Source organism: Tupaia chinensis, unplaced genomic scaffold, assembly GCF_000334495.1.
Source record: "Tupaia chinensis unplaced genomic scaffold, TupChi_1.0 Scaffold145685_1, whole genome shotgun sequence".
NCBI lineage: Eukaryota > Metazoa > Chordata > Mammalia > Scandentia > Tupaiidae > Tupaia > Tupaia belangeri.
This window is the reverse complement of record NW_006205542.1, coordinates 4,677,682-4,693,236: the sequence shown is the minus strand read 5'-3', so window position 1 is coordinate 4,693,236 and position 15,555 is coordinate 4,677,682. Positions and strand designations below refer to the sequence as shown.

At 39.0% G+C, this 15,555-nt stretch overlaps 1 protein-coding gene across 1 annotated transcript in view; it reads left to right on the top strand.

Annotated features, from left to right (window-relative positions):
• The window catches only part of COL12A1 (collagen type XII alpha 1 chain), a 136,094-nt gene that overhangs the window by 108,391 nt on the left and 12,148 nt on the right, over nt 1-15,555 (top strand). Inside the window, exons 52-59 of the mRNA XM_027768180.1 lie at nt 2,716-2,865; nt 4,599-4,676; nt 6,218-6,304; nt 7,766-7,819; nt 8,881-8,976; nt 9,509-9,562; nt 9,913-9,966; nt 14,529-14,582. Coding sequence (XP_027623981.1) covers nt 2,716-2,865; nt 4,599-4,676; nt 6,218-6,304; nt 7,766-7,819; nt 8,881-8,976; nt 9,509-9,562; nt 9,913-9,966; nt 14,529-14,582 — 627 coding nt within the window. The remainder of the gene's footprint in view (nt 1-2,715; nt 2,866-4,598; nt 4,677-6,217; nt 6,305-7,765; nt 7,820-8,880; nt 8,977-9,508; nt 9,563-9,912; nt 9,967-14,528; nt 14,583-15,555) is intronic.

Here is a 15,555-nt window from a genome sequence, read left to right as displayed (position 1 = left end):
CTGTTTTCTCTTCCCACATTCTTTATTTCCTCTCTTTTTTTTTTTTTTTTTTTTTAGCTTCTTTTTTTCTTTATTATTACATTATTTTTGCTCCTCCATTCCTTGACACTTCCCCCCATTCTCTTTTGAACAGCTTTATTGAGATGTTACCGGCATACCAATGTATATATTTAAGGTGTTTTGATATATGTATACATTGCAAAATGATCTCCCCAGTCAAACTAATTAACATAGTCACTCACTACCTATTTCTTGTGTGTGTTAAGATTTAGTTTACTCTCTCACGTCCTAGGCAGTTCTAAGTATGTAATACACTTACCTCATTCCTTTTACTCACTCTTATTTATCCCATTAATTTAAGTACTACCCTCAATCACTATCAGCTACTTCCTTTATTGAGCTAAGGATTGAAACACTCTTCTTTCACTTCATTCTAATTCCTGAACTAAAGTTCTTCAACTTTGGGATGAGACTGAACAGTAGTACTCTGAGGGTAGGAAATTACTGATAATGACAGAACAAGGGTCCTTTTGAGAAAAGAGATTAAATAAAATAATTTAATTAAGACATTATAGCATTCATCACTTCTTGTAGATTCTTTCAAAAAGCTATTTTTTTGTTCTCTGTTTTCTTTTCCTTCTTCTTCTCCTCCTCCTCCTCCCCCTCCTCTTCCTCCTCCCCCTCCTCTTTCTCCTCCTTCTTCTTCTCCTTCTTTTTCTTCTTAGAGATTTTTGCTATAGTGTATGTGTGCTTGCTGGAGAAACAGAAATTGAGAAACCACCCCCCAGGGCGGATGGCCACATTGCAATCCCTTCTCCTTCATTCTCCTCTCAGGATTTTGGGCATGCTTGCACATACACCTGGTATGAGTGTTAAGCTGCCGAATCTGGGACTTGAACTGTGGTCCACCACATGGGACTCCAGTTCCTCAACCACCAAGCCACCTGCTGGCCCCTTGTATTTCTCTCTTTTTTTTATTGGCAAATGACATAGATCTATGTGAGAAATTATAAGCAAAAGATCTAGAATAGGTGAAAATAAAGTTTGGGAATGGTAGAGCCCAGAAAAGAAGGTAAGTATTCTGTGACCAACAAAATTTTATATTTGGGAAATAGATTGGATACTCGGAACAGTGATCTGTAGATGAAGTGCACAAAATGAAATATAACTATGCATGTGTTTAAATGCACTAAAACTCATTGTATCGGTTTTAGCAATGTATGTTTTTAGGAAATGCTTCTTTATGGTTTACATTGAATGATAAGTATACATGGAGTAATTGTAATACAAGTTAAAACAATTATGATTTTGAAATAATTTTTCTGGATACTATAGTTTTTCGGATGCTTTGTGAATTTTGCTTTTATTCATATACAAGTGAATAAAAATTTTTAGTTCTTTTTTATTTTTTGGGGGAATTTTTGCTATAGGGTGCATGAACTCACTAGAGAGACAGAGAGAGACAGAGAGACAGAAAATGAGAAATCATCCCCAAGGTGGCTTGGCCACACAGCAAGCCCTTCTCTTCCATTCTCTTCTTAGGATTTTGGGCATGCTTACACATATGCCCAGCGTGAGTTTTAAGCCACAGGGTCTGGGACTTGAACCATGGTCAGTCACATGGGAGTCCAGAACCTTAACCACTCCATGAGCTCCTGGACCCCAAAGAAGTTTTAGTTCTTAATTACTAGATAGTAAATATCCTGGAAAAGCTTATAGTTCTTGAATTCAATATTAGTTGAGAGTAAATTATGTGTCTTTTTTATATAAAAGCAGTATATAATTCATATTTATCATAGATACATTGAACCAATATTTTTGTGGTGATTCTATGTGGGAAAAATATTTATTTTAAAAGTAAAAGTTTAGATTGTTTTTTATGCTTATTGCTTCAGGGCCTTTAAAAAAATTTCTGTCTCTTTAAACGTGCTGACAAAGTTTTCAAAATAATCATTAAGTACTTCCTTGAGTATTTATGCTATGAGAAGTGAAAATTATGAGTATAATCATAAAGTCAAGGATTATCAATCACCCTTATTTACATTGTTAAAATACAAATGTTTTATTAATGGTTTATTGATTATCTGTATTAATAACTTCTTACCATCCTATGTGCCTTTAATAACAGGCAAAAATCAATCAATCAATCAGTCAATCAACATTAACTTCTTTCTTGGCAAGGAAAATTGGATCCTGAGTTCAATTCATTTCCAGAGCCAAATTTCTGTAAAAGATATATACCAGCTGTTTATCATGTTAAGTATCTAGATAACACGTGGGTTCTTTTTGACTAATACTGGAGAATAACGAACTAAAAACTGAATTTAGCGAAATTGGTGGGCTGTCTTCTGAGCCTCCTTTGTACTGAGTAGAATAAAGTATAGATGACTTATTAACCTTCATTTGGATAGTTCTTTATTGCTTATGAAGTCATTTCACCCAGGAAACCTAGTCTGGTTATCTCGGTAAGATTGTGTAGTGAGGGTATCAGAAATTGTACGTGAATATGTGGATACTAGAAAGAGGCGCAGAGATGTTAGGTGGCTCGTCTAATTTTGCATTGTTAATAAATGACATCCTTGACATTGACACCTGGTTCGTACATCTTTATTGATTTGAACTTTTTTTCAGAAAACATTTGTGATCTGAAATATGAAAAAAGTCAGTTAATTTTTCAGGTAGAATTTTTATAATGGAAACAAATTATCTCGTCAGGTTCATATCGTAGTGACTTCAAAAAGTGTGAAGATTTACATTGATTGCTATGAAATTATAGAAAAAGACATCAAAGAAGCTGGAAATATCACAACTGATGGTTATGAAATTCTTGGAAAACTACTAAAAGGGGAGAGGAAATCAGCCACAGTAAGTACCACGTTTTGATTTTTCTTGGTACCTCTGTTAGGATTGAAATGGCATTTTAAAAAGAGCTCAGTGAGTTTAAACATTCTCAGTGAGTTTTAAATGGTTAAACTCCTCAGCCCTATTGAAACCCTGGGAAAGTTCCATTGAGAAGACGTGCTACTGACAGAACATGGTAATATGCTTTACTACTAAAAACAAAATGAAATAAGATCTCAAGGCACCAGGGAACAGCGTGTAGTCATCCTGAAACAAGGTCAGATTGGAGAATGGCACGCAGTAGTTGCCAGCATACCTAGGACAATCTAAAATAGTTTCTCTTTTGTTCTTTGAAGACAATTGTTAGTAAATGGTTGCACAGTTGGTAGAGTAAGCTCATTGTGCTGATGTAGACACAAGTTGTAACTATCGCCGCAGCCCGTGTTCTCTCACAGCGTCGCTGATCTGTCTCAGAAGAATCCGTGTAGGAGGGCGGCCAGTTGATCACTTGAGTCTCAAGTTTTACTGCTTCATGTGGACGGAAGCACGCCAAGTCTATTTACGATGCTATCTAGTAGTGAAAATTTAAATCTAAAGTTTTCATTGTACCAGGCTAATGAAGTTTGTATTAAATGTCAATCAATAAACATAATGTTCTAGAAGCAAAGCTAACCCCTTCCCTTTTATTATTATTATTGTTATTATTAAGATTTTTTTTTTACATTTTGACTTTTATTACTATTTTCTAAATAGCATCAATTTTTTAAAATTAGCTCTCTCCGAGGAATAGGATTTTCTTCTAGAGTCAAAGAGGAAGTTTTAAGCCCACAGGTTAGAAAGAATTACCTCAAATTTAATATAATTGTTATTAAAATCCAGACTTTTCATTGAGTGTTGGATTTGAATATTGGATAGAACAATTATATCAGGGTTTTGAATGAACGGTTATGTCTAAACCACCTTTTTCTTTTTATCAAAAGAACTTTACTTTTAAACTGTAGGAAAATAGAAGGTATATATCTAATTGAAAGAGTTACGTGGGAGGCCATTGGGAAAAGCTATTTGTCAACCTTTACGCAACAATTTTTGAAACAAAAAGCATCAGTTGTGGAATAAATAAGAAATGTCTCTCTAATTTTACATTTCTACAAGGATGGACTCCTAAGAGTTGATTTAAATGTGCATAGTGTTCAAATTTATTTAAATATAGAAATTAATGCTTTCTTTAAAAAGGCGCTCAAATGTTTCATTTTATTGAAGGAGGTGAATCAGGAGTGAGATTTTCACACATGCATTTTGCTTTACTATCTCTTTCTCTTAGGCATACATTTTTATGCTCTTTTCTTATGAAGATCATATTGCTCTTTTTTTTTTTGAGAGGTTTTTGCTATAGGTGCGTGTGCTCGCCAGACAGAGACAGACAGAGAGACAGAAATTGAGAAATCACCCCCCAGGGGGATGGCCACGCTGCAAGCCTTTCTCCTCCATTCTCCTCTCGGCATCTTGGGCACGCATGCACATGCACCTGGCGTGATTTTTAAGCCACCGTGTTTGGAACTCCAACCACGGTCGACTACATGGGAGTCCAGCGACATAGCCATTATGCTAACTGCTGATCCCGTAGATCATATTGCTCTTGAAGGCTAGCAGCCTAGAGAGTGTTTATGTGAGAAGAGGGCAATGTCTAAAATGTGGCAACGTTAATATGAAGTGCTTTTCATGCATCTTTAACTGAATTTGCTGTTGGTTGTTTGCAGTTCCAAATCCAGAGCTTTGACATCATCTGCAGCCCGGTGTGGACCAGCAGAGACAGATGCTGTGATATTCCCTCCAGGGTAAGTAAAATGGAATTGAATTCTGGCATTGCCTTAATGGTCCCCTGGGAATAAACCCTTGTGATAATTCCTTGTGATGGGGACTAGTCTGGAGAGGAAGTAGCACTCAGCAGCCGCTACAGCTCCAGGATGGAGCTGAGGGACATGCAATATGTGTGTGTTCTCAGCTACCACAGCTCTGGCCAGTGTCGCTGTGACTCCTCTCGAGCTAAAAATGCAAGAGATCTTGTCTGGAAATTTTCTCAATCAAAAAAGTCCTGCTGAGTGAATGTGTTTGATAAGTACAATTACTACTGCTTGTAAAATATCTGCATTTTACAGAATAATTCATCCTGGCTCTGGATAGCTAGGGTTTTTTAGTTGGTAGAAATAACTTTTTTTTTTTTTGAAATGACGGCTTTCCCTATAGTGTTCATGTAGGAGTGATTACAAAGATGAATATCGGTGATGGTTTTGAAGCTTTTGGTAAACAAGGAACTGCATACATTCATAGGATGAGTTGCGTTATTTTCATACCAAATACTTATCGAGCATCTATTGTAAGCCAGGCACTGAAACTGCGTGCAGCACACAGTGATTATTTGGGACCGAATGCTAGTACAGTGATGAGCGTGACCATCCACCAGACTGACCCACAGGGAAGGGTTCCAGGTTTGTGTCTGGAGACCTCCCTGAGTGAACTGAGCATACATGTGCTCATGGTCTAGGGCTGGCTAAGGCTGGGTGTGCTGTCTCTATTCTCTCTGTGTGTGTGTTTGTTCTCTTTTGGTCATGGAAGAAGTAAATAAATAAACTTAAAAAGCTCTATGATTTTTTTAAAAAAGTGAGTATTCTACTGACAAGCAGGAGAAGAGAAGTAATTGACAAGCAGACATGTATGTTATAAAGTAAAAGGCCTAGGATGCAATACAAATCAGATTAAAGGGATGACAGTGATGATGGCCACCATCGGGTTTCTGTGATGGGGTGAGATTTAAGCAGAGACTTGAATGAAATGAGAAAGCAAACAGTATGGACAGAACAGAAAGATCACTCGGGCTGGAGGGAATTGTAAATATAGTCTTCCAGGCCACAGAGTGCTCTAAATGTCCGAGAAATGTCCAGTAGACTAGTGGGGCTGGAGCCGAGTGAAGGGGAAAGTGGCAGTTAGTGAGACAGGCAGGGTAGTGGGCGTGGTCTGCAGAGCATGTAGGGCTTTGTAGGTCATGGAAAGCATTTTGGATTTTTTTTCCGAATGAAATGGGAATTGATATTTGAGATACATTGTATTTATTTTAGTATTGGATTAGAGACAGTTGGATTAAATTCAGTGGTCCCAGTGGTTTTATAAACATTTCTTTGTCCTGTGAGATTTCCTAAAGTGAAGCATAAAATAAGACACAAAGGAGCAAAGCAAGTTTCAGTGTAAGACTGCTGGTAATAAGTAGAAACTATTTCTTCAAGTTGGGAAACAGACTTCCTCTTGCAAAGAAGTGGGGATGGGAGAGGGAAGTCATTGTTGTCCCTCAATGCATTGGTAAAAATTCTTTTCAAATTTTCAGAGAGATGAAGCGAAGTGCCCTGCCCTCCCAAACGCTTGCACATGTACACAGGACAGCGTTGGACCTCCAGGCCCTCCAGGCCCTGCAGTAAGGAAACTAAAACAGTCCTTCCAGTTTGCCATTCAAAATCTTTGGCGTGATCATCTATTTGCCAGTATAAAATTCATAAAATGCATCCATCTATCTGAGTTTCCCAGGACAGAACAAACCAAATGCTAGACCATCTTTGCAGTAAGTTCAGGGATCTGAAATAGAGTAAACCAGAAAGGAAATCTGATCTGATATTTGACACATTTCTCCAGTAGTACACAAATGATACTGGCTACTAATCAGGAGCGTTTTTCTAAAAGATGTGAACCTATAATTACATGATTTTGAAAATTCCTCCCATTTCCTGAAGGCTTCCTGCAGATAGAGTATAGAACCGTGGTTGTGAGGCTGACCCAAGGATGGATGTTTAGATCCTAGAACATGCACACCTTACAGCGCAGGCATAGCATGAGGATAACAGATAAAAAAGGTAATTCGCATACGTGATAATATGCAAGAAGATTTGGAAGAACTTGAGTGAGAAGACTATGGCCAGGTCTATTCAAGGCAGGGAAGAAGGCCAAGAAAGCATAAAGCAAAGCATTGATAAATGTAGTGATGTAGCTCATTGACCAATAGAGACCTCCTTCATTTACTCAAACCAGCATCTGACCTGGACCCTTTTGAAGAATGGAAGAAATGAATGGAAAGTCGTGATACATTTTTGCATAGAAAAACAGAAAAAAAACCATCATGACTTTTCACAACAGCCTAATAGTTCTAGCCTGATTGTCTTCTTTTAAAAAAACTAATTAACACAGGACCAGCTCAGGAATTCTAAGACCACCAAATTTCACTATACTTGGGTCATAGCAAATAATGTAAATATTGATTTTAAGTCAATTATAAACCAGTTCCTTTCGTTTATATTAATAGCAACTTACCTGGGAAATTCATGACATATTTTTCTATGCATTTTTCTATGTATTATAAAATCATATCCTGGGTATGATTTGGATATTTTTGAGAAGGATTTTTTTTTCTCTAGTTGAGGGGTAACATTATTATATGTCACTATCGTATTTATTTCCTCCTTGTTCAGTGGGCTCTGATTTCTCAGTACTCAAGTACATGTTATGGGATTCTAAGATTTAAGATACAAATCTTTTTGTATATTCTTTTCCTTAAAGAATATAATTTACATAATTCTGAAACACATTTTCTCTTTATTGTTTTCAAGTTATGTTTGCTTGTCCCAGTAAACCTCATATTTTTTAATGAACTTCAAACTTAGCTAATGATAAGAAAAATTAAGAATTTATAAACTAAGATGCTTGGCAGTTTTGAAATTTCCTTTCCCCACGTATTTGTAGGACATGAAATATTTACTTCAGTATTTTACAAGTTGCTGTAGAAATATCGATTAGAGAAAGCACTGCCTTCCTGAAGTTATTTTTAGATGTCAAGGTCCTACTTTCCCATGTTCACACTAACATGGGCTCTTGTTATGTATTTTAGGGAGGACCTGGTGCTAAAGGTCCCAGAGGAGAAAGAGGTGTCAGTGGGGCAGTTGTAAGTATATGTTAAAGTGCATTTGAACTTTCTATATGTTGAAGTCTGGTTGTTCAAATTTCCAGTAAGGGTTTATGTGACCTTGAGCAAGTTATTGATAGATCAGGTTCAGTTTGTCTCAGGTAATAAAGTGACCTCTGTCTTAAAAGGATGAATTAGACTAGCAGAAAAAGAGATGCATGTAATGCATCTAACAGTTGCAGGAATTACACATGGGGAATCTGTAGAAGAAACTTAACGGCTTGCTGGAGGAGAAACAGAGAGGGTGCCCTGGCATCAGTTGAAGACCCCACTGGGTCCAGAGCCCCACTAAAGAGCTGGAGCAGGTTGGGAACAGTCCAGTGCTCTTTTTTTTCCCACCTGTTTCAGAAAATACATTGAGTGGCTGCATGCATGTTCACAGAGGGTCACCAGATCCTTCTGCCAGTGTCATGCTGGTCTTTTATAAAATAACCAAAGCTTCTTAGGGATGTATTTTATGAAGACACTGTGTAGATTATGGTCATAATATTGTTGACAATAAGCTAACCTAGTCAGGAAAGCAGAGGACTGAAACACTAACTAGTCTGTCTAGCTCCAAGTCTGTGCCCTTTCCACCTAGATATATTGCCCAGAGCATCTAATCTGTGGATGTCCATTCCTTCCTGGCTTGATTTCTACATACTTTAGTCCCAGAAATAACCCAATATGTCTAAGAGAAATCAGGACCAGCTTAAAATTAGTAAAATCTAATACAATTTGACCTTTGACTTCATGTGAATCTATGAATATAAATATATGAATGTATTATAGCCAATGTATTTTTCAAAAAGTCTCTTTCTAATAAGACTTTTATAAAAATTTAAGTGCTATTGTCTATTTCTTGGACTTCCCAAATGTTCTATTAATGAGTAGAAAAGGGAAGGAAAGAAAGACATTAATAAATACTTTCATAGATAAGTTTTTTGAAAGTCTGCATGGATTATGTAATTGGTGTCTTAGAGTTATGAAGATAAGTTTTGGGCTGTTGTACTGGATATGCATGACATCTCTTGTGATCGTGTATCTGTTGTATATTTTAGGGGCCTCCCGGTCCTCGTGGAGACATCGGTCCTCCAGGCCCCCAGGGTCCTCCAGGGCCCCAGGGCCCCAATGGACTTTCTATTCCAGGAGAACAAGTAAGCACAAAGGCTATCTATAGCAGATGAGAATGGCAGGTTAACATGAACTGGGACACCTTCTACATTTGGCCAAATTCAACTGTATCCTCAGAGAATTTATTAAGGCTCGTTACTGAGATGCTGCCCTGTGATGACTGTTATTTCAGACATGTAACTTGTCTGCATAATAGTGTATAACTGTAGAAAAACCGACAGTTGCTTATTTGACCTTTTAAAATACTTCTTACAAGTAATTCATATATCCCTGAGGTTAGACTGTGTCCTTTCGATGTATATTGTCCCATACTTACATAAAATTGATGCTTAAAATTCTAAGTGGAAATTATCATACAGTATTTATAGTTTAAAAATAAACCTTGATCTAAAAAGCAGTTAATTCATCTCGCTTCAAAAATACCCTTCTGTGCTCATTTCTGAGACCTTACATTGGATTTATGAAGTGGTGAAGATTTCATAAGTGACTCATGTTTCCCTTTTCACTTCATCTCTGTAAAATGCCCGAGAAATATTTTCCCATTGCTTCTTCTAGGGTCGCCAAGGGATGAAAGGTGATGCTGGGGAGCCAGGGCTTCCAGGCCGAACAGTAAGTTGTTCTTGAAGTTGCGTTTTCCTTCGCCTATCATGTGTGATTCAAGTGTTGTCTCTGGGCTGCCTCAAGAGCTGAAGCAAGGTTAAGCAGCAAGGCAATAGCCTGGACATATGCTTTCTAGTATTTCCATTTCGGATCATGCTCCTAGTCGTTAATTTGCGTTGTCCAGCTGAGGAATCTGCTTGACTGAGCATCTCCTAGGTGTGTGGCACTGGGCTTGGCCCTAGTTTCTTTTCTTTTCAGAGTTCCCAGAACTTTTCTGTTTCTTTTTAAACATGTCAGAGGATAACCAGATTCCTTTCTCATACAGAAAGTATGATACTTGTCTGTTTCTTTCTTCATAGGGAACACCAGGATTACCTGGCCCACCGGGACCAATGGGACCTCCAGGAGACAGAGTAAGTTTTCTTGGGAAGGCAACAGATGTTAGAAATGATGTCACATTGTTGCCTATCAATTAAGAACCCTCCACAATCCAGAGTCCATGACTTTCCAGAGAGAATTCACAAATTGTGTAGAAAACTGCAGAGCTAATGTTAGTGGACCATCATCATCAACTCAATCTCAAGGTCAATGAGACAAAATGGTCAGATTTTAGAGGAGTCCTAAAAATTTTAATTTAACTGTTTTATTTTTATCAGATTCAGAAAAATAATTTCTGGGAAGAAACCTAAGAACATTATCAAATTGTTTTAAATTGATAAAAATCTTTGTTATGAGGCAGGCTTTATGTAACCCAGAGAGTGAACCTGACTTCCATGACACTTTCTGTGAAGTCAGGACATCCTCCCTACACCGTTAGACCTCAGCTATGACTTCTAGGCCTTAATGATGGGATAGGTGGCTGGTATTCAGGAAGGAATTTGCTCATTTGTGGTGTTTTTCTACTTAGGGGTAAAAAAAGTGCAGGAAATGCAATCTTTTCTAGGACATGTAAATGAGAAGCATGGTGCTCGTGACCTCTAGGCTCTGTTTATTAGTGTTATGGGAATGCTTCATTCCATTGAAGACCACAGTGCTTGGATAATAAGAACCCAGAGATTTTAGAATTGTTCAAGAAAAAGGAACCAGTGGTTTCTAGCACCTTAAGGTAGAGAAAGTAGTCTGAAAATAGTCTGTATTCTGATTAAGAAATGAAGTTAAAACATATGGTTAGAACCAAGCATTTGATGAGGCCAGTGTTGTAACAACTGTCACTAAACACATGGATTTATTAACCTTAATACCCCTACTCTCAAGATACCACTGGGCAGGAGGTGGGTTATTCAGACAGAGCAACGTTAGGCTCAGATAGTACAAGATAGGATGATTTACCAGTGAACTTTATTTGTTCCCATGCCTCCTTTTGAGATTGCGAGGAGGAAGAGAGGGCAGGAGAGAGAGGGATCAAAAAGAAAATTTTCTCTGGGATCTCAGGCTTGGAGGTAACATGACAGATACATTTTTCTGACACTTTTTTTTTTTTGAGAGGTTTTTGCTATTGGGCATGTGTGCTCGCCAGACAGACAGAGAGAGACAGAGAGACAGAAAGCGAGAAATCACCCCCCAGGGGGGATGGCCCCGCTGCAATCCCTTCTCCTCCATTCTCCTCTCGGGATCTTGGGCACACACGCACACGCGCCCAGTGTGAGTTTAAGCCACCGGGTCTGAGACGCGAACCGCGGTCGACTACATGGGAGTCCAGTGACATAGCCATTACGCTAACTGCTGGTCCCCCCATTTTTCTGACACTTGTGAAACTGGCACTTTAGCTTTCTTTTGATAATCATTTTATAATAAAGGACAACAATGAGAGAGAAATGAAGGCAAGTCAGTCTTTTCCATTAGAAAACAAAAGCAAAAATGTGGCCCTCAAGAAGATGAAGGGCTGCCTCTCTTACTGCTGCTTCCACTGGAGCCTTGTTGTGCCTGTCAAGTTCACCCCAGCGTGGGCTTCATGCAGAGACACTTTGCATCAACACACTGTTTCTGAATTGATGGTCAAGAGCCATCACCACCATCACTGCATCCCTGAAAAGTAAGAGACCGGGAGCGACTGTGTTTTTCCACTCTCAAACTCTAGTTTGTGTCCAATTCTGTGGTGAGGCCACCCAGGTCTTCTGGGACAAGGCCAGGGAAACTGTTCAAGGAATCGTTCTTCTCCTTCCTTCACAGCCTTGTGCACCTACCTACTGCTTACTAAACTACCAATGCCGAAAGGAGAGTGAACAGCTGGTGGGCATAAACAACTTAGGAAAGTTAGAGGCTTCGAATATGGTGATCTGAGTTAACAAAACAAAAACAAACTTGAAGTCGGTGGTGGAAGCAAAGAGAAGAAAAGAGAGCAAGGACCACATTTCTGACACTTTTTTTTTTTTGAGAGGTTTTTGCTATTGGGCATGTGTGCTCGCCAGACAGACAGAGAGAGACAGAGAGACAGAAAGCGAGAAATCACCCCCCAGGGGGGATGGCCCCGCTGCAATCCCTTCTCCTCCATTCTCCTCTCGGGATCTTGGGCACACACGCACACGCGCCCAGTGTGAGTTTAAGCCACCGGGTCTGAGACGCGAACCGCGGTCGACTACATGGGAGTCCAGTGACATAGCCATTACGCTAACTGCTGGTCCCCCCATTTTTCTGACACTTGTGAAACTGGCACTTTAGCTTTCTTTTGATAATCATTTTATAATAAAGGACAACAATGAGAGAGAAATGAAGGCAAGTCAGTCTTTTCCATTAGAAAACAAAAGCAAAAATGTGGCCCTCAAGAAGATGAAGGGCTGCCTCTCTTACTGCTGCTTCCACTGGAGCCTTGTTGTGCCTGTCAAGTTCACCCCAGCGTGGGCTTCATGCAGAGACACTTTGCATCAACACACTGTTTCTGAATTGATGGTCAAGAGCCATCACCACCATCACTGCATCCCTGAAAAGTAAGAGACCGGGAGCGACTGTGTTTTTCCACTCTCAAACTCTAGTTTGTGTCCAATTCTGTGGTGAGGCCACCCAGGTCTTCTGGGACAAGGCCAGGGAAACTGTTCAAGGAATCGTTCTTCTCCTTCCTTCACAGCCTTGTGCACCTACCTACTGCTTACTAAACTACCAATGCCGAAAGGAGAGTGAACAGCTGGTGGGCATAAACAACTTAGGAAAGTTAGAGGCTTCGAATATGGTGATCTGAGTTAACAAAACAAAAACAAACTTGAAGTCGGTGGTGGAAGCAAAGAGAAGAAAAGAGAGCAAGGACCACAGGCTGAGGACTGTGATGGGGAGGGGATACTCGTTATCAGGATTGACAGGGTAGAACAAGATAGGTGATTTTCAAAATGAGGTACAGCTTTGGGGACTATTTGAAAGGAACAGAATCACACAGACGGGAATCGACTACATGTGTATCTATGAAAATGACCATCAGTCTTCCCAGCCACCCTCACACAAGTGAAAGTTGAAGTAATTGCTGCAGTACTGCAGTTATTCTCAGACACCCACAAGTGGATGGAGGTAGTGATAATTGCTATAGATCTGCAGTAAAAATAAATAAATACAATAAAATTATAGCACAAAGTTTTGCAGATGGCTCAGTGGGTTGCCTTTCTGAAGATATGAGAATAAAATCCTGCTCGCCACAACTTAGATGTATGTTTCTTCTAAGAGAAAATGGTTGATCAGGATGTTTCTAGGTTGACTGAAGGAGAGTTACTTAGAAATATGACACATATCTACAAAAACAAATAAAAGAAAAAAACAAGTATCCTAAGTAGAAGTTAGAGAAATTTAGGTGGAAGAAATACCATTCAAACTGTCTAAGCAATACCCCTGGAGCACTTCTGGTCCTCGGAAGTAGGGTTGAAAGCTATGTCAGATGAATTGGGTTATGTCTTTTGTGAAGGAGGCCTAGATCTTCCAGTCTGAAATCTTGTCCCTGTAAGTTTCTGAAAGAAGTATTTGGATGGAGTGGAGTTATTACTAGCAAATTTTAATGAAGTCAATGGACTAATCACAAGTATGGATATGTAATGTGAGCAGAAATCCGAATGATCCTGATTTTTGCAAAAATCCAAGAATGGGGATGAAACGATCACTCATACTCTGCAGAAAATGAGACGAAAATCTCCTCTGACAGAGGAATGCAGCAACTATAAAAAATGACCTGACTCAGAAGTCCTCGGCTGGATTTCAGAGGTCTGCTGTTGGGAATGAATGCTAACTGGGTAGCAGGATGACTCACACCAGGCAGAGGTCACTTGGCACTGTACAGTGAGAGAAAAAACAACACACAAACGCGGGCCCATGAGCCAGGGGAGTCTGCGCCGAGATGCGCTCTGCTCCCTCCCAGTAACTGACACTGAAGAGGTTCTGGCCTTTGAGACAAGGAGAAATGGGCTACTAAAAGCATTCAGGGCTTATTGTGGGGAATGACGATTCTCTCTTTTGAGTGTTGGGCAGTTAAAACAGCTTTGACTCTTGGAGGAGAGAAATTCACCAGGAGTAGAGATGTACACAGTCCTGCCCTAGCTGTTTGACAGTTGCTTAGGAAATGAGGAAGGAACGTGGTAGCCTCATTTTTTATACCACTTGCTTTTCTCAGCCACATTTTCAAACGTGTTGGCCCTTCTGGGCTAGTTGGTGGACACTGACTTCTCAGTAGAGAGCATGTCTTTTTTAGGTTACTTTGTACTCCTACAGAAGCAAAAGCTAGTAAGTTCATGAAAGGAATCTGCCTTCTTTGGAGATTAATTTGGCTCTTAAAATGGTTTTATTTGTAAGTACTAATGAATAAGGATGGAAATTAATTATTCAGTAAAGGCATAAGTTAAGTTGAAAGGATTTGTTGCTATTTATGTATGCTTGTCTTTGAAAAGCTTACCTGCCGGATAGCAAGTTGGACTAAATGCATTCTCCCATCCTTCACGCTCATCAACCTGTTCAGCATTTTCAGTTACTTTGTACCTCCCTAATTATAAATAATTTTATTTTTACAAAGGGCTTCACTGGAAAAGATGGTGCAATGGGACCCAGGGGTCCACCTGGACCACCGGTAAGACCTGAATGAGTTACGATGTTGGCCCCCCACCCCCACCCCAATTCCCATTTTTGCTAGAGAAGAGACAGGTAACTTGTCTTCAAGGCACATTCCATCTGTGCTGAGGGGATATCCTTAAAGAAACTCTTTGTTTTTCTTTTCTCAAATCTAAGTGTCTAGCGAAAACAGACATGTTAAAATATAGTCTTTCTGTTTAATCAACTTTTATTTGAAAAACAGAAAAAAAAAAAAAAAGAAATTCTAAGTAACTTGGCCACTAGCTGGTTAGTGTATTTCCTTTATCCCTACCTTGAAATGGTTGGGCCTTATGACTTCAGTTGGTTACTTCTTCTTTTAGAATTTTAAGAATCTGTGGCTTATAATATTTGGCCTATGATATTTAAGAACATCTATAACTGATTAATTGTTCTGAGGAAGTAAGTTTCATCTACAACTAAAATAAAGGGTCTTCTAATTAAGATCTTTGGGGAAAATATTGAAGCTAATGATTTTGAAACTGGCATCTGTATACCTGCATTCAGGGGAGAACACAATCCAACTGTTTGAGGTGATGGACACTCTCCATGTCTGTATGGCAAGGTATAGAGACTGGAAAGTCATATGCTAAATAATTTTATATAATGTATATGTTGTCAGGTAAGGGAGGGGTTTAAATATAGAGTAAACTTTTAACTGTTTACTGCAGAGTTTAAAATTTACATAATTGATGGTATAAAAGCTTGTTTTACAAAATATGATTTCTTTTTTTTAAGTAATTATTTATGTAATTTTAATTATTGTTAGTATTATTTTTAAATTTGCTGTAGGTCACATGCCCTCACTAGACACACACATACACACACACACACACACACACCACACACATATGGAAAGTGAGAAAGGAAACCACCAGGTCTGAGACTGGGGACTCTTACCGTACTTGGCCAAGTGGGAATCCAGCACCTTAACCACTACGCCACCTGCTGAA